Source organism: Merops nubicus, unplaced genomic scaffold (assembly GCF_000691845.1).
Source record: "Merops nubicus isolate BGI_N331 unplaced genomic scaffold, ASM69184v1 scaffold26983, whole genome shotgun sequence".
Taxonomy (NCBI): Eukaryota; Metazoa; Chordata; class Aves; order Coraciiformes; family Meropidae; genus Merops; species Merops nubicus.
Genome location: NW_008598649.1, coordinates 1 through 19,666, shown reverse-complemented (window position 1 = coordinate 19,666; position 19,666 = coordinate 1). Strand labels below are relative to the sequence as shown.

General features: G+C 37.9%; 1 protein-coding gene across 1 annotated transcript; it reads right to left on the bottom strand.

The window, feature by feature from the left end:
- Positions 1-2,737: 2,737 nt before the first annotated feature.
- CWC27 (CWC27 spliceosome-associated protein homolog (S. cerevisiae)) lies at positions 2,738-19,636 on the bottom strand (the record flags this gene model as incomplete). The annotated part of the gene is made up of 10 exons (XM_008937133.1): positions 19,563-19,636; positions 19,077-19,173; positions 17,518-17,630; positions 15,953-16,096; positions 15,134-15,232; positions 14,844-14,947; positions 13,739-13,808; positions 10,126-10,205; positions 6,978-7,011; positions 2,738-2,910 (listed from the first exon to the last, which is right to left on the bottom strand). Coding segments are annotated over exons 1-10 (956 nt in total), but the record flags the coding sequence as incomplete, so codon positions are not given.
- Between the last annotated feature and the right edge of the window lie 30 nt (positions 19,637-19,666).

Here is a 19,666-nt window from a genome sequence, read left to right as displayed (position 1 = left end):
GGGCGCTCACGGCCTAGACAGGACTCTTCACTGGGTTAGAAACTGGCTGCATGGCTGAGCCCAGAGACCTGTGGTGAATGGAGTTAAATACAGTGGGCAGTTGACCACAAGTGGTGTTCCTCAGGGCTCAGTTTTGGAGCCAGGACGGTTTAATATCTTTATCAATGACCTGGATGATTGAGAGCACCCTTGGTAAGCTTGCAGATGACACCAGATTGAGTGGGAGCGTTGATCTGCCAGAGAGTTGGGAGGCGCTGCAGAGGGATCTGGACGGGCTGAATTGATGGGCAGAGGCCAGCTTTTGGAGCTTCAACAAGGCCACGTGCCAGGTCCCTCACTTGGTCACAACAACCTCAGGCAATACTACAGGCTTGGGGAAGAGTGGCTGGAAAGCTGCTAAATTGAATGTTAAAAGCTTACTAAATTTTTTTTTAAAAATCAGACAACTTTTTTTCAGTAAAAATAACTACATCAACACCCATCAATCTGCAAACATCAGGGTATTATTTCCCTGTCCTCTTAACAATTAGTTTTGTTTCACAATTAAGATAACGATTGAATGCCCACCACAACTGACAACAGCCTCTTCTTCAAAAATATACTTTTTTTTTTCCATTTTTAGCATATACATATAATCTCATAAAACCAGAAAAATGTTCAAGGGGTTCAAGTGAGATATGTGAATTTCTGATGACTGTAAAACAACAAAGGATTTTGTTTCAGTTGCTCCTTTTTTTCCAGCTGAAGTTTGAACATGTATTTTTATCTCAAAGATTACAATAAATTTATCTTCGTGTTTCTTGACCCGAAGCCTTTACTTCCCAGTCATTAATAGGGATGGTAATTGCTATGGAATTTGTGAAGCCTCTACACGGATTACAAGGTATTATTTTGTCAGAATCTGTCCTGGATTCTGTTGGAAACATGCCTTGGCTATTACATATAAAGCAACATTTGCTGTGGGGTTAAGCAAGATAAAAATAAAATAATAAAAACAAGAACGGAAAAGAGAAAGAATGATTCAATTTAGGGGAAACTTGTGGGACAGAATCTAAGACAGCCACTACATACGCAGGATTTAGTATAGGCAAAGCCTGAACAATTTCATCAGGCAGTTATTTATGACAAATGTGCAGAGTTAAAAGTACAAAATCTAAACCACCTTTCTGATGCTTGCCCCCCTACCTTTGAGTAAGTTTTACTAAGTAATTAAATTTACACATTGAACATTCTAACTGTAAAGACATAAGTGTTCAGTAACTTCTGGAACTTATGTTTATTGAAAAACTGGACAATGATTCCTAGTAAGTTTGCTATCAGGTCACTACACATCACTTGCATACATGATGAATGTTTTTATGCAAGATAAATATTAGGCAGAAATTCCCAAACAAGCTCTGGAAGACTTGCCAAAGACACAAGGCTGCCAAGACACAAGGTTCCAAAAAATTAAAATTATCTCGCTGAGAACTTACAGCTAATCAGTACAGACACTCATGAAGGTTGGTATGTGACTGGAACCCATGCTTTTCTATCTGCAAAAAGATGAATATTGCTACAGAACATAATAATTTGTCTAAAGCTGGTTTAAAAAACTGAATACAGTGTTAACACTACTAAACACAGATATAATCCAACCTTCTAAGAGCAGCCCATTTTAAAAATAATTTTAAAAATGATCTATCAGTTGTAGTGCTGGAAAACTGACAGACTGCCAGATGAGTACTGTATTAAAACAGACTTCAATGGATGACTAGAAAGCCTTTATTTTCTTTAAGGCTCAGTGGTGGATGATCATCATGTGTCATCACAGATAAAGAAGCTACAAAAATCATTGTGAACAACTGTATAGAAAATAAAGTAAAGCATGATGATAGAATAGAAAGGAACGTGAAGAATGTGTCTTCACAATAAGGGATGATAAGGAGACAGCTTGTAGCGTGGAGAGGTGCAATCACCGGTTACCCAAAGTGACAGGTTGGTGACTTTACATATAAAAGAACCAAACAAGAAGGCAGGAAGAACCTGAGAACTTGAATAAGAACTCAGTAAAAGCAGCTCAAGAAGTTTGGATAGCCTAAACTTTTGAACTTTAGGAACCCATACACATGCTTAATAGACTTAGACATAGTAACTTCTCTTCCCAGGGGAGGCATAAAATGAAGCTAATGAGACATACAACACCTGATGTGCAGGGGGACACGTGGTAAGGGGGATGTGGAGTAGGCGGACCGGGCAGTCTGTACTCTCCTAGTACCTCAGCCAATGGGGAAAGGAGGAGGGACATAAGCAGCTGGGGAAATTAGGATAAAAAGGGGGCTGCGTCCCCCAGCAAAACTGAGAGACCCCACCGGGATATGCCCCTGGACTCTCCCTTTATTCGAATAAAGTCTACGTTTTTTACAGGACTCCTCTGTCTCCTTTGTGAACATCAACCTCTGACAACGGCATTTTCCGCACAATAAACACATAAAAATACTCTTCATTTATAACTCATGAGGAAAAATTAAACTCTAGCACAAGGTATCCCTTACTGCTCTGTGTAACTTACTGTTTGGCCCAAGGAAAGTAAGAAGTGGGGAAGTAATAAGCAAGTTCATCTTCCACAGTTGGAGACGGGCAGGAGGAATAATTTTTTAACTAATACTGACCTATCAATGTAGTAACTGCAAAACTGGCATTGAGCAGAAAATCTAACTGTAAGCAAGCTGAAGGGAAAAAAAGGCACATTACTTACCTGCGACTAGTTATTTTCTTTTCTGTCTTAGCTTCCTCCTCATGCAGTTGCTGTTTAGCACTTTCACTTGTATCGATTTTCAACTTCTTGGCAATGCGTTCTTTTATTTGAAATCTCTCATTGCTAGCAGCTTCACCTTCTGCACTGTCAGCATCTTCATCCTGTTCTTCTTCCTTTATTGATTTGAAATAATAAAACATCTCCTTTAACTTTTTTTTTTACTACAGTGTGTTGAATATGGAAAGGTTTTTTTACAAACATAATCCTTTAAGAAAAAACAACACAAACCTTTCAAACAAATGCCTCCTTATTAGTTTCAGAGGAAATGAAAAATAAGAAATATGATAATTAAATAATTTTAAATATAAAAAATTATAGGGTTTTTGTATTACTTAAAAACCACAACAGCCTATTCTAGACTGTAAACTCTGACAGGTCAGCAGAAGACTTCATGGAAATGTGCTATTAGTCAGGTCATTGTTCATTAATCCCAAATTTCATCAAGGCTCGGGTAGGGTTGGTTTACCCTGGCGGCGGGGGGGGTGAGCTGCTGCAGCCCCTGCAGGGATCCCTTTCCTTGTAGCCTTTGTTATAAATCGTTATCTGTACTGTTAGTGCCGTTGTTCACTACTCGGTCTCTGCTGCTGTGTTAAATTCTCCTATCGTGACCCACAGGGTTTTGTATTTCTTTCCCTCCTGTGCCAGGGGTGTGCCAGCAGACACGTGGTGCCCAGCTACCTCCTGGGGCTGAACCACCACAAAGCAACAGATTAAACATTTCTTTCATTTTCCACTAGAAGAAAAACAGAACTTAAGAATTTTGCCACAGGGCTACACTACAGTCACGATGGGATAGAAGAGGTCTGCCCATCAGCCTCAATGAGGGAATTTACAAATGCCACATTGATCAAATGCAGCTGTGAAAACCTGTGGAATCAACCATCTCCACTTGCCACAGAGGTACTGTGCTTCCAAGCCTAGCAGAGGAAAGAAAAAGGGGATAAGCCACCTCGGTTCAAAGACATTTGGAGGGAGAAAAAAGCCATTCTCCTCAGTAATGAAGAAGCCTGATTAGACCAAAGGATCCAAGTTTGACTGACTTACTTCCTTGAAGAGGGAAGCCTTCCAAGAATGGAGGGATGCCAGATAAAGACTAGACATCTTTTTGTATTTCTTTCGGAAATATGTTATCTTGAGAAAGAGCATAAGATGCTACGTGACTGTAACTTTAACCACACAGAGACACAAAAATTAACCACAAAGTATAGACTTAGAAATGGTATTCCAGAGAACTGTACTGTATCCAGGAGACTGACAGGATGTCAGCACTTGTAGAGGAAAATTCTAAAGAGAATGTACATGTCCTGAATGTGACTGATGGTGAGGAATAGTAGCATGAATACCATGTCCATAAACATGGAGGGAATAAGAAGAGAAAAATCAAAGAATCAAGAGGCATAATTTCGGGAATACAAGAGAAAAACGAAGAGTTTCACTTCAGATGTTGTATCTGAGTCACTGTTTAAGAATCACGAGACTTTAGATTTAGACAAGAGAATATCAGTCAGGAATAAAAAAGAAAATCTGTGAATATTCATTACAGTAAAATAGCTGAATATTTTGTCAATGAAATAACGGACAGGTTGTTGTGGGGGTTTTGTCTGTTCTTTTTTAAATAGGGAAAAAAGAAAAGTGGAGCAGTGATACCATTTAACTTAATTTCCCAGAGAGAAGTTGTTTGACAGGGGAGATAATTAAACTTTCTGAAGGATTTGCTTACTTGACACATTATCAGGGAGATGAGATGACAACCTCAACGGCAGGGGACAAAATCCAGACAAGGAATATGACAGGACTGCGCTCAAGGTGTTTTAACAGTCAAGATAAAGGCAAACTCCTGCTGGATATTTAGCTAGGGCTAAGGTAAAGAGCATTTCACTGAAACACAAAGAGTTGGGTATGAAAATTTCTAGAATAAAAATGGACAGCTTTAGACATACTGCAATCGCCAAGTAGTAAGCTAATAAAAAATTACAGAAATCTGATTAACAGGAGGGGAGTTCCACAGATGGGTAAAACCGGGGAGACAAAAACGGTTCAACTTGTCCAGTTCAGTTAAACCCCCTACTTCTTGAAACTTTCAGTCCCCTCACTTTGCAAAGGATTTAATCAGCTTTATTCTAGAAAAATACTTACAAAATAGGATATAACCTTCCTCCTCAAACCCTTCTCTCCTACAGTTCTTTTCTCCTGCCCAGTCTCCTCCTTCAGACGCTCTCATTAACTCCATCTGATCCCGTATCTTTTAGACTCTCATTTTTCACAAGTTTCTTTACCAATTAATAGATGTAACACATTTCCACCCATAGTGGGCTACCTGACAACTTGGGAAGGAAACTGCTGTTCAGTTGAATGATGATGTTACTCTAGTGACAGAGAAGTACAAAACTGCCTAACAGTTTTTGCTGCTGTTGTTAGCCATGTGGAGTTGCCCTGTTCTTCTTTTTGCCCTGGAAATACAGAAGTCATAAGAAATTTTGTGTCAGAATGACTAATGGCTACTGTGTGTGATGATTTACCCAGCTGAGAAGATCACTGAATCAGGGCACAGATATCAAGCTCCATCTACCTATAGTACTACATAAAACTAACCATTCAGTAACTAACTGACAAGCAGGGAGAGGAAAACTAGTGCAGAAAGGGGAACCAGAGGAATGCCACTGGCAAGGGAAAAAATGTGTCTTCTGAACACATTTCATATAATGCTTTCATTAACGACTTAGGCACAAAAAGAGATTAGCTAATAGCAATGAGGTACTGTTAATACAAAGGATCATATGACCTTGAAGACTGCAGTAAGAGAAACAGGATGGTATTTGGTAGCATGAGTAGCAAGGTTGGATGTTTAGAAAGTAAGAGTTTCTGTTACATGCTAGGGACTTGTTATTTGGGGGAGGTAGGGAGAACTAGAATAATTATTTGCTCATGGCATGGCTATACAACTACCTATGTGTTGCAGTCATGTAAAAGCGAAAGTGATCCTGTGATGTGTTAACTGAAATAAATCCAGAAGAGATGACAAAATACTAGTACCACTTTATAACACCAAATACCTGAAATGCTAGATTCCAGCTAAGATCTTTCAATGAAATGAAATCTAAGGAAAGCACCTGCGAGAGAAAAAAAAAGCACCTTCCTATTTGATGACATTATTGTAAGAGTGTTCAGATAAATTAGGCTAGAAATAGAAATTTAAATAAATATAGCTAACATGTCCCTGTTCTATATTCCCCAAATCCAGTTCACTTAAAGGGCTACTTGAACACCTGAAGAATTATTATTAATTAAACACCATTCTCAGAACCCTTCTTACACTTCAATGCTCTTGCACACCAGGAATTACATAACAGAAGAGTCCAAGAACCTGAACTCATACTACACCTTGTGGAAAAAAGGAAAAAGAAACAGGGTGGAAGCAGACTATTTTCTTTTTTTTTAAGACACAGGAATGGGGTAGATTGTCTTTCCTCCACTTACACAGTGCATCCACTAATTGTGCAGTACCTGTGCATGGTGGTTAGACAAGGAAAACAGTACTTTTCATTAATAAGTCCTGCGAATGGCAGATTATATTCCTAGTCAAATGTTACACCTTTGTCCCAAAAGCAACCCCTCACTATGTATGATGATCTGGTAATCAGAATAGTCTCCATGTTTGGCTGAATGTTACTGCTTGGTTATCCAGATTTCCTGTCTTTCAGAGATGGCAGTCCTTATCAATAAAATTTAAATTATAAATATTCACTGGAATTGTTTCCTTGAAGAAATATTTCCAACAGGACTCACTAACACACAGATTTACCCTCAGATATCAGAAATACATTATTATTCAAGACACACTGACTTTTTTTTCTTTTTTTTCAGAAGCAATTTCAGAGCTTTTATTAAAGGTTTGTCACTCTGTGGTACAAAATCTCCCATACCCCTAAGCTACTGACAGAAGTACCTGGTAAGCAGGTATTATAAAATACACCAGGTAGTATGCAATAGTAACTCTACCCTGCTATGGATGTTCACTGCAGACAAACCTTAGAGCTCTGAATGGGCCTTCAGCCTTTTGCTGGAAATCTGGCTTGAGCTAGTTTTCAAAAAACTCTGAAGTAGCATCTGTTCCCCTAAAAAAATATAATTCACACGTGGTAAAAAACAAAGATTTATTTGTAAAAAAAAAATTACTTACCTCACTGAAATCCCTTTCTTCACTTGCTGCTTCACTAAAAGAAGAAAAATAATCATAACTACTTTGAAGTACCAGCGATTTAAATTTTTGTTTCAAAATCACAGTTCTTAAAAAAAAAAATTTTTTTTTGGTTAGCTACTTGAAATTTTAGTCAACCTATTCATTTCAATCATCCTTGCGTTCATCTTGAAATTATCAATTAATAGTATTTTCTATCATTTGATTGTCATAACTCTAATTAGAAATGTTTAAAAACACAGGCTGAAACTAGGCTTTCATACAATGAATAACCTAACCATATCTTAAGCCACCCAGACAAAACACTAATGTATACAGCTTAAAAAAAAAAAAAAATCATTTAAAATGGGCATTTTGCATCTCATATGCCAAACAACTTCTAGCATCTCATTACAAGTAGTTTTAATTTTGGAGAACCCTCTATATATAGACATGTTTGACACCGATAACTAGCTTAAAGTCAACATTTTCATATGTTATATACAGCTATACTAAGACTAACTTATCTACTTTTGACTGTCATAAACTAATAACAAAGACCCATGATGATTTATCCATCCCACAATTTAAAAAACAGGTTAATTTAGAGAAAGTAAATTATATTAAAGGAGTCCCTGAATTCAAAGCTTTGAGGTACACTCCTCAATACGTCAAAGAAACTGTAAAGTTGCTGGAATCAATGACATTAATGGCATTAAAAAAAAATTAATCCAGGAAACTCTCTGTGGAAATATTTCTTGATAGAAAACTACAATTAAAAAACCAAACCACAACGCACTTAAAAGTATTAAAGAGAATACTTAGAATGCATCCAGATCTGTAATTCTGATCTTAGCCCTGAACATGTAGAAGCCACCATAAGAGGTAAAATTATCTACTTGGGATTTGTGATATGGCTGTAAAGGGAACTTTCTTACTGAAGGGGCTACATGTGGCTGTGATGATCTCTGATATATTTGGACTCATTCAGAATCTCTAACCAAAGGTTTTTAAGTAAACTAAGTAGTCCTGAGGTTATGGGACAGCCCATGCATGAAGAAATATATGGTTAAAGGACAGGAAACAAAATTTAAAAGCAAACAATAACTTCTGGCAACAGAGGAAAATCACTAGTATATATCCACAGTAGCCTGTGTTGGGCCTTGAGCTGTTCAGTGAGCTCACAAACAAAGCAGGCAAACAGGTTACCAGGTTTTTTGGTAATATCACATTACTCAGTATAGTAGAGCTAAGAGCAGATTGAAGAATTGCAGAACCTGAATGAAGGGACAATAAAGGTTGTGAATAGGTGAAATTTGAAGTAGATAAAAGTAAAGCTATACACATGAGGAAAGGGAGTCCCACATACAGAATAAGGAACTCTCAGCTGACCATCACTGTGGTCCTTCAGGGCCCTCAGTACTGTGACCAGTACTGTTTTAATATCTTCATCAATGACACAGACAGCGGAATCAAGTGCACCCTCAGCAAGTTTGTAGACCACACCAAGCTGAGTGGTGTGGTTAACATGCCTGAGGGATGGGCTGTCATCCAGAGGGACCAGACAAGCTCAAGAAGAGGACTCACGTGGACCTCATGAGATTCAACAAGGCCAGGTGCAAGGTCCTCCACCTGGGCTGGGGCAATCCCAAGCACAAATACATGCTGGGCAATGGGCAGAATTAGAGAGGAGCCCTGCAGAGATGATGTTGAATGTATTGGTGGATGAAAAGCTGGACGTGAGCCAACAATGCCACTAACAGCCCAGAAGCCCCAAGCATATCCTGGGCTGCACCAGAAGAAGCATGGCCAGCAGATCAAGGGAGATGATTCTGTCCCTCTGGTCCACTCCGGTGAGACCCCACTGGGAGTACTGTGTCCATATCTTGAGTCCTCAGCACAGGAAAGAAAAGGACCTGTTGGAGCAGATCCCAACAAAGGCCACAAAAACAACCAGAGGTCTGGAACACCTTTCCTATGAAGAAAGGCTGTGTGTGTTTGGGTTGTTCAGCACGGAAACACAAGGGTCCAGGAAGACCTTGCTGCAGTCTTTCAATACTTAAAAGGGGCTTAAAAGACAGATGGGGACAGATTTTTTTAGTAAGGCCTGTAGCAACAGGACAAGGAGTCACGATTTTAAACTCTAAGAGGGCAGACTTAGACCAGGTGTAAGGTGTTGAAAAACTGGAACAAGCTGCCCAGAGAGGTGGTAGATACCCCATCCCTAGAAAGGTTCAAAATCAGGTTGGATGTGGCTCCCACCAACCTGCTCTGTTCGAAGATGTCCCTGCTCACTGCAGAGGGTTGGACAAGATAACCTTTGCAGCCTCCTTCCACCTCAAACTATTCTATGATAAGCAAATTCTTGAAGCTGATACATTTTCACAGAATTGTCAATACTCAACAGTGAAAACACATCAGAAGTTAAGAAGCATTAAAAAGAAATTTATAAGATAGCAGAGACCACCTTAACGCAATCATACAGATTTATGATTCATCTCACTTTGAATAGGTTGTTTAGGTTTGGGAAATAAATGAATTTTACAACAGTACCAGCAACAGGAAGAGCAACCAGAATAACCAAATTATTAACAGAACAGCTTTTGTCTGAAGAAATGTTGAATAGTTTAAGCTAGAAAAGAGATGCTTAAGAAGGGGCTGTGGTAAAGAGAAGTATAAAGGCACTGACTGCTCACTGTCTCTTCCACTGTAAGAGTGAGAATTTATCAAATCATGACAGTAGCAGTGAGGTTCAGAACAAAAAGTGGAGGTACTTCTTCCTCTAGCAGACAGGAGGGTGTGAATATAAACAATATTAGAAGAGACTAAACTTTGATGAGAGCTCTGTTAAGGATTATTAAACAGATGAAACACATCAAACTCTGACAGTCCTCTGAACTGAAAGTAGATGGAGGCTGGGAGACTACACAGGTAAACATTATGGTTGCTCTGCTTTTATTCTTTGTTGGGCATCCACTGATGGCCTACATTGGTGACAGCATAGTGGATCAGAGGAACATTTGATCTGATCTAGCACTGTCACTCTTAATTTCTTAAAGAGTAATAGACAAACAATGAGCATACATTATGCTAATCAAGTCTAACATCCTGCAAATAAACTTGTTTTGGAAATTGGAAGTCACATATTAACCTTTTGACAGCAGGAACTGAGCTTAGATGTGGATCATCCTTCAGTAGATCATGACTGCTTTTACTTTTCCCCTTCATGCTCTAGTAAAAAAAAAACAAAACAAACAAACAAACAAACAAAAAAAAAAACCAAACAAACAAAAAAACATATTATACATTTGTATTTGAAAGACTAGACAGTGAAACAGGATAATGGTAAGAAAAAGATAACTTGCTTCTTTTTAGCTTTAGCCTAACCAGCAAGCATAAACACTTTTAATAGCAGAAAAGAAAGGGCATTCCAGGGAAGCCTCAAACTGGCCCCATGGACTTCAGAAGTATTTTTGCAATAGCAATGCAGTTAATTTTAAAATAAAGAGAGGAAAAGAAAAAAAGATTGTTTAAATCATCACAATCATTACACATCATAAAGACATATAGTCTAGAACATATATACTTGGGCCAATGAAGAGGTAAGAACTTGACTTTCCAGTAATGGCATATGTCAAGTCAAAGAACTACAGCGTACAAGCAGGACTTATCAATTAGCAGAATACTATATGGACCCTTAGGGGGCAAAAAAACCCCCAAACCATCAAACTGCAATACATCATGCAGGATTCATCCACTGACGCAAGCAGTTGGACTCTAAGAACACACAAGTAATGAAATATTACTGATTTAAAACAAAACTTCATTTTTTTATTATGTAAAAATACCACATTCAGCAACAAGAAAAATTACTTCCTTCAACAAATGATTTGTGTGTGTGTTCAGGAGCCTGACAAAACACAAGTGCTTATCACCTTTGTAAACTGCTCCAAACATGTACAGACAACTAAATGAGCCATTTTGACACTGAAAGCTTCAGTTCAAACACTGGTCAACCCAGTAGGGTCCCAACTGTCAGGACCCTGAGCACACTAATAGCCTTAAAGGCCCTGAAGAATTTTATCTGGAGCTCCTCTGCCCATCAGCACCATTTCAGCTCACACCTGAAAATCTATTTGCTGCCTGAGCTATCTCAGGGGTGTAGCTGTGTCTCACCTCATCTCCTGGATGAATCTTTTAGACTCACATTGTAGACTTTTCTCCAGCCCTGTCTCCTGTCCCATCTCTTGCTGCTCCTGACTGGACTCACTGTTTGAGGACCTTGGTCTTGGTTATTGCTTTCCGTGTGCAGGACTGTGGATGGACCCTGTTACCAGCGACCGGCTCTACCTGCTGTATCCACACCCTGTGGGATTGTGCCTCTGCTGGTAAGCACACTAACTATGCTGGAATTACTCTCACTTTCTTGCTTGTCCTCCCCCATTAGAGACATCCTACTCTTGACACTCCTTGACACAAACCTCCATAATCCCGTGAACTTTGTCTTCTATAACCTCCTGGGGTACACAAATGTTCTTTCTGAGCATCACACTCTATAATACAACTATTTAGAGACTGTCCTTATACAGAAGACACCATTTGACCTGCAACATTTAAAAGACATCAATGGCTCTAGTCTCATTTTTATTCTCTTTCTGAAATTATTTATGCTTCTCATTTAAACAATGTTCTGTGACAGAAATGTTCACAATTTAAGTTCCAAAAGGGAAAAATACTTTTTCGTCACGTATTTATTTGCTCACTTATCTGTGTCTCAACTTTTACGTTGTAAAAATAGGGAATAATCATTCTCATCTTCCCCTTCCTCTCTCTCTTTTTTTTAATTTAAAAAAGCATGACCCATGTTCCATACCCCCAGTTAACCTTCTTGTGCTTCTTTGTACAGTCCCAGGAACAAGAGTCTGGTGACACACCACAGCAAAGGCAAAAGATATTCCCATGCTTAGACTAAGTACAGCAAAGACTGAACAAGTCCAGGAGAGAAAACTGGTGATGATAGCAAAGATGCAGAAAAGACTTAGCAGGCCTTAAATTCAGTACTTTCTTGGTTAATATGATGTGACTTGGACAAGAATTCTCATTTTTCATATGTAAACATGAAAACACTAAATACTGTAAAAATTTCACCCTGATACATGGTGGGTTTATTTACTCTTTAGATAACTTTAGCTTCCACCTCACTGCACTAAAAATCAATGGAAAATATTCCCTTATGCCAGATCTGTTAAAGGCTTCCTCAGTTACTTGTACCCTGTCCTCTTAACCTCAGTCCTTAAAAGCATCCCCTTCTTACACTGAAACAAGCAACCAAAAATTTAACAGAAGTATTCTGAATTGGTAGATGTTGAAGATTCCCACTATTAACTTAGACCTTCATTTTTGCTTACAGAAAATAGAAATTGAAAGTTGGTACTTACGTTCAAGTACTTTAACATAATCAAGATTAAGATAATGTCCAGAACTGTACAACTACTGATCTAGAACTATTAGAAACAAGAAATAAGGCTTAGATAAAAAGGTTTCATTCTGTCATAAAGAATGAACGTGAAGTTTTCATAAATAGTTGATTTGGTTACTACCCTGCTACAGCCAGTCTAGAATCTAATCAGGGCAACTATGAAATTTTAAGACTGAGTTGAAGACAGCATGACAGCATTTACACTGGTCTTGTCATGAAAGAAGTGTTCTATTTCAATAATTTTATACTTCAAAGCAAGTATTTGGTGTGAAAGGAAAGAACATCAAAGCAACAGAGTTAAATGTAATATTAAAATGCAGACATATACCAAAAGCAGAACTGCAGATGATCATGTTAAGGTAAACGAGCACAGTTATTATGACTGGTAAGTTGAAACAAGAAAGGAAAACAGTGAAAGCAACTGTTCTGATATAATAAAGCTCTGCTATCACTCTGGCTGATAGCATCTCACTGTAATACTGTCTATCACTATTTACTGTTGTCGTCTGTATTTTAACTAAATCCTGATTACCACCTTTGCACTTATGTGGTACAGGACTCAGCACAATGTAGTCTGATTACTAACTGAAACAGGTAGGTAACTGAACTGTACAAAAAAGTAAGACAAGCTGGGGCTCTAGAAGAGGAAATTAAACTGCCCTTGTTTTTACCCACAAGGCTTTTGTCTCTATCTTATTTTCCTTTTCCCTTTTGCTCTGCAGAGGAAGGAGAGGAAAGGGGGAGGGTGATAAAGCGCCTTGGTGGGCATCACTTGCTCAGCCAGGGTTAACCCTCCACAACAATAAACAATAGTGCAATCTTTAATTATGGTAACACACTCTTTTCCCCAAAATAACCCCACTTCAGTTTGCACAAAGAATGGATATGCATAAGAAAATTAAGCTAAAAATGTACTGGCAAGGAACCTCAAGTATGCTACCATCAAATTACACTCTCACAATTAAGGACATGAAGAAGAATAAAGTTCCTATCACCTCCTTGAACTTTAAACAGCAGACACAGATCTACACTATGAAGCATGAAAGTTTAAGGAAACAAAAGTATCACACAGTAACTGGGAGCGCCTTCAAAGTTAGAAAAAATTAAAATCCCTGGTTTTACAACATGTTAAAATAGTAGAATCATAAAGGCTAAAGTAATTTCTAGTATTATGGTTCAAAATTCTAAGACAAGAACAAGATTATAAACTTAAAAGCTTTCCACAAACATGCAAAAAAGGTCGTTTCAAATTGAAAATAAAAATGGGTCTAATTTGGTAAAGTACCTGACTAACTCTGCTGACTTCCTCCTCTTCTTCTTCAGCTTCTTCCCCAAAGGAAAGCAGACTAAAATTTCTTTAAGAGAGAAAACACATTCTCGAGTAAAACATTAAATACTGTCTTTAGATGTAGGTTCATATTGTGTGAGATTTTTAAAAAAAACTTTTCATCCTGTTAAACGTACAAATTTCAAACTACAAAATGCTGTTCTTCAATAAACTAGGAATATATAGAGAAGCATGTTCTGTTCTGAAACCAAGACAATCAGGATAGCTAAGCATCACTTAGAAAATATAAGGCAAAATTTAAGAAATTCTGTCCTAACTTTCACAGTTAAGACTAAATGCTGACAGCTCTGAAAACAGAGCAGTCGTATTTTTTTCCAATTTTTTTATACAACAGAGTAACATTCAATACCAAACACAAAATTTTCAAGATATGACAGCTCACAAAGGCATCAAATGCACACACATTCACAAAATGTAGTTAAATGAAATAAATGGGGTTTTTTCCCCTGAATCTAATTGTTTACACTACATTAGAAACAGTTACAACACATTGTATTTCTGTCCAAGAGAACTGACAGCATATAAGTAGTTTAGGTTTCCTATTACTTTTCACTGCAAGCTTATGACCACCAAATTTAATTCAAAGAAACTGAAATTTCCCGTGTCAAAATGCCTGCCTTTTCCAAGTATTTTAGTGTAAGAGAAGTGGCAGCTGATAAAATAAATTCAAAAACCTCACACAGCCGAGCCATGACCTGGTGACTAGTATATATTAACTTCAGTGCCATCTCAGTCACAAAAGAGTGATTGCACACCCCTGCTCATGGGAAAAGCTTAACTTACCTTTTAACTCTTTTCCAACAAACTATCAGTAAGCAGGAAAGAGTTACAGGTCAGCTGATGCAGAATAACCACTTTGCTCAGAACAACTAGATTTGTACAAGCTCTTTAGGAACAAGGAAGTAGAGTTTACTAAGATTAGAGAACATTCCTCTGTACATTTTGGTAAAGCCTTGTGTTTTAAAAGCAGAAATAGAAAATTAACAACCTGCAAACTAAAGGTCAAAGAAAATTAACCACCATTTATGTTGCATATATTTACTTTGTGCCTTTTACTTTGGATTTTCTAGTCTCTTCTTCTGGTTTGTCTTTTGCCAGTTTTCTATTTGGTCTTGGAACAATGTCATCAAAAGGATTAAACAAAACCTGTAAAAAATGTAATATTTTAGACACATCTTTAATATGTATATTATAATTAAATTATTTAATATTAAAAAAAAAAACCCACACACACAAAATGACATGCCAAGCTTTCCTACTTGGACAAAGTTTTCTGAACACTATAAACAAGAGAATGTTAAAACTTAAAATTTCAAACCAGAATATACTCACCTCACTACTTCTTATTTTGTGTGGACTGAGAGGTCTCTCTTCCTTGTCAACTTCTACTTCAGCCAGCCGTAACATGTTATATATTGTATCCCCTGTAACCTGTCAAATTTATAAAAAAAGGTTTGAAAGTCTTTGCAACTTTTGTTATTTTGCAGAACGCAAGGGAATTATTATGTATGAAAATTTGAAAATATAAATTATACAGACGATACTGGAAGCATGTAAGACTTCTAACAGACAGCAAGTACACTGTACAAAGGTTTAGATTTATTTACATTTAACAGCAAAAGTTGAAGTAATAGAGGCATCTAAACCTGCATTTTTGAAAGCAAATACACATGAAGATGTCAAATCCCTCCTGTGAGCTATGAAACAGCAAAATAAAAGAAACAAATAAAAAAATGGTTTACTTTCTTTCAAGTAAATCATGGAAGTGGTAAATTCATATTATGTTTTTCATTTTCCTGATTCTTCTAAAGTAATCAGAACTTACAAATACAATTTCCTAAAATGTCACTAGCATTACATGAACCGATTAATAGGGCAGAGCCATAATAATGTTAGTAAGATTATTCAAAGGAAGCATAACATGAAAAATAGAATTTAAAAGCATAACCACAGAAAAGTAAATACTTATGGGAACAACACATCAAAACATTTCTACCAGACATGGAAAACAAAGAAGAGAGACAGCTTAGAAAGCAGTGAAATAAATTTCAAATCCATTTAGAAGACAACACTAAAACAGCTTTTGAATACAGAAAAACATATAGTAGCTTCTGTCAAACTCAAACTGGAGCGCTGCTCCATGTAGCAGACCTTTCCAAAGATTGTGTGCTTGTTATTAAGTTCATCTGCACGACCCAAGGTAAAGAAAAACTGACTCCCGTTATCATGGGGCCCTGCATTTGCCATAGCAACGAGTCCTCTTCGATTAAACCGCAGTCGTGAGTGGAACTCATCCTGGCCAAGACAAAACAGAAGAGAACACAAATTAACTTTTTCCACTTCTTTAGCCATGGCTTGTTTATCTCAATATGCACACGCATAAAATACATTATTTGTTTTCTTCTAAATTCAGACAGTAATAAACCCAAAGTCTTTTGAATGTCACATCTGTAGCTAAAAGCTTCTTTTTTCAGCAGAAAAGATTATTGTAGGCACTAAGAAGAAAAAACATCAACAAAAAATAATGCAAACAAGTGAACGCTGTTTTTTAAAGAAAAGCCATAAGGACATAATCAACCACACGCAAAAAACCTGGAAACTAGTATATCAATAACAGAAATGCACATGATTTAATAGAAACTCTAAGTTCTCTCTTGTTAGCTTTCTCTTTTTCCAGTCATTGCCTAACCATAAACTGTTATGTACTATTTTTGCTGTAACTTATTATTCTTTCAACAGTAAGAAAACACAAAACTTTTCTAAAAGTAACTGCATTTCATGCATCTTGTAAAACTATCGTTCTTATTAACAACAGTATTTAGGGGGAAAAAAAATCCCAATTCACGTACAGTAACTGGAAGCTCAGTAACAGGTTGTAACAGTACAGTATTGCAAAAATCCATAGGAAGAACATATTCACAGGATCACAGAATTTTCTGGACCATAAGAAGCCAGAACAGGACTACTTTCAAAGCAAGGTGAAAGCAATGAGTAACATATTAACAGCACGGTAGTATCATAATTCTAGACACTGCAACACTGAGATACCAATAATTGTGAGCAGAAATGCTACCACAACATTGGTAATATTTGTTTTGTTCTCTGCTCAGGCATCAATCCCTTCCACTAACCATGTTTGTGTTATATGTGTGTCCACTCTAGCAGCAGGGTGGTGGAAGGGCCAGAGACAGGCTACGCAGCTTCCGTGAGGAGCTGAAGGTGCGTGCCTCATCTGCAGTAGAGCAAGCGGGCACAACAGCACACAGCTGCTGCCGCTGCTGCAGGCGTGTGGCTCCACCCAGGACCCCAGCGTCCTGCTTAAGAGATGAGCTACAGCGACGCCAACGAACACACACACAGCATTCAGAGACCTCTGCTAAACGAGACACAACGTTTAACAGAAGCAACGGACATTTCTGCATGAGAGTTTGCCACATATCCACACCCAGTCTCCTCTCTTCCTCTCTATTTTACCTTGTGAAGTTCATGCTAGTAATGTTACACATTTGTCATAACGTCAGAACAGCTAGATTAAGAACTCGCAATTCAAAAAGGCATATTCAAAAATACTGAAGCAACTTGTGAAAGCTATTACTCTACGTTTTTAATGGTGCGTTTCTAATATAAGGTTTGTCTTCTCACATGCTAGCACAGCAGGAAGGACACCTGTTAAGAGAATAACCAAAAGTTAATGGATAAGATACACAAATACAAACCTTGAAGGGAGCTCCATAGATCGATTCTCCACCCAAACCAGTACCAGTGGGATCACCTCCCTGCACTATAAAGCCAGGCACTACTCTGTGAAATATTGTGTTATTGTAATATTCTAAAGAAAAAAAAAAAAAAAAGATATTCAATACACTTAAGTGGTATCAAAATCACACTTTCCTATAGATTATACAGAAATGTCCAAAGAATGAAGTTCCATAAAGCAACTACAGTAACTGGATTCTTCTATTTCCTCTAGGTTCCCTCCTCTTCCACTGTCTTACTTAGTGTGACTCTATTTCAGGTACAAAGTACTGTTTAACACATTTAGAGTGGAAAGAAAAAAAAAGGCAGTGTCACATTTCTGTGGCAGAAGACACCGCACATCACCAACAAGATGACAGCAATGAATTATTTTCTCATCAGCCTTTCGCACTGGAAAGATACTACCAATGTACATGAATTTAAAAGGAGAGCTAGTACTCTACATTGTCCCAGCCAACATCTCACACACATCGTTAGCCATGCCCCTAAAGCACATGAGCATCTGCACTCACCAGCATGGAATACAGGTGTGACCCCTTTCACTGCCTATGCTGTACTCAAACAGAACATTTTCACAGAACGAAATATTTGGCATATTTTGCTCCCTAAGTCATCTCATCTATCAGGTAAGAGTTATGTGATCATAAGAAAATGAAAGGAACAAAAGCTTTATGTGGTTGCAGCATAGCTTGACATATTCATGGATGGTTACATGCTAGGATACTCACAAAGTAAATACTCAAAACGTATTACACAAAGCATAGGATCCTACACAGCACTCAGACAAATTCAGAAAGGAAATAAAGCCCAGCCCTTTAACACCGAGTGCAACTCAACTCTGAAGACTCACCAAGTGCTACGAAATTGATCTACCATTATAAAAAAATGCCTGCATCACTGTATTAGGTACAAGAACACAGAACAGGTTGGATCTGTGATGGAGGCACAAATCCTAGATTGTTATTTTTCCTGAAGAGAGGAGGGCTAAAACAACTCTTTGCCACTCTATAAATGCATAAATTGGATAATACCAGCACCTGGAAAACATACAAAGGCACCAGGTCCTTCTCAAATTCTTGTTACAGTTTTTGCAACAGGGGCCTTCCCATCCTGGTACCTACTACCACCCATGAAGAAAATTAAAAGGTAGTAAAGATGGTGATACAGAACTGAGAATTTTGGAGAAGAGCCAACATTGCATCATCTCCATTTCATAAATACATTAAAGAAGCAGTTATACTTTGCAGATATTTGTTGAAAATAAACCTTCCCAAGGCTTATTACTTTTTTAATACTACATTATCTGCTACATTTGAAAAACCATCTAATTTTTTTTTTCTACTAGGTGCCTTAATAACCCTGAGAAACATTGTCTGAGCATCAGTTAATATTTCCTATACACAAATAAATTCATTAACATGCTAAAGTTAAAACACATTTATGACCTCTGTTTTACAAAAAAGACACAAATATACCATATTAAATAATTTCAACAACTCCTCTCCCATTGAGTCATTACCTTCCATGCAAAGCTGGATGAAGTTTCGACATGCTTTTGGTGCTTCTTTTGACCATAATTCTATATCTATATCTCCTGCTGTTGTTCTCAGCAAAACCTATGAAAATACGCATAAAAACACCGTTAGTTTTATTGTAACTTAGTCACTGATGGAAGAATATAATTGTCGAGTTAAAAAATACTTCTGAATTAATTATATTAGTAACAGTGCCAAGGAGGTGCTGTTCGCAGTAGCTATACTGTGGCCCAAAAGTGAAAATATGGTTCTGAACCGATGTGTAGAATACGGTTTCAGAGCCAATGACCTGGTACCTGACACACGACAGAAACCGAGGATACCCCTTATCACTTCTGTAACGAAACAACATGGAAGGCCTATATAGTTAAAATATAATTATGCCATAAATCTCCAAAGGCTGGAGTGCGGCTCGCCTCCACCGACAGCCCGGCGCGGCTGGGGCCAGCCCGGCCCCCGGCGAGCCTCACCTTGCCGTTCGTGGGGGGCTCCTGGATGTAGATGTTGCTCATGGTCGCGACAGCAGCGTCCCAGCAGGTGACCAGCAGCCCGGGCTCGGCGTTCCGCCGCGCTT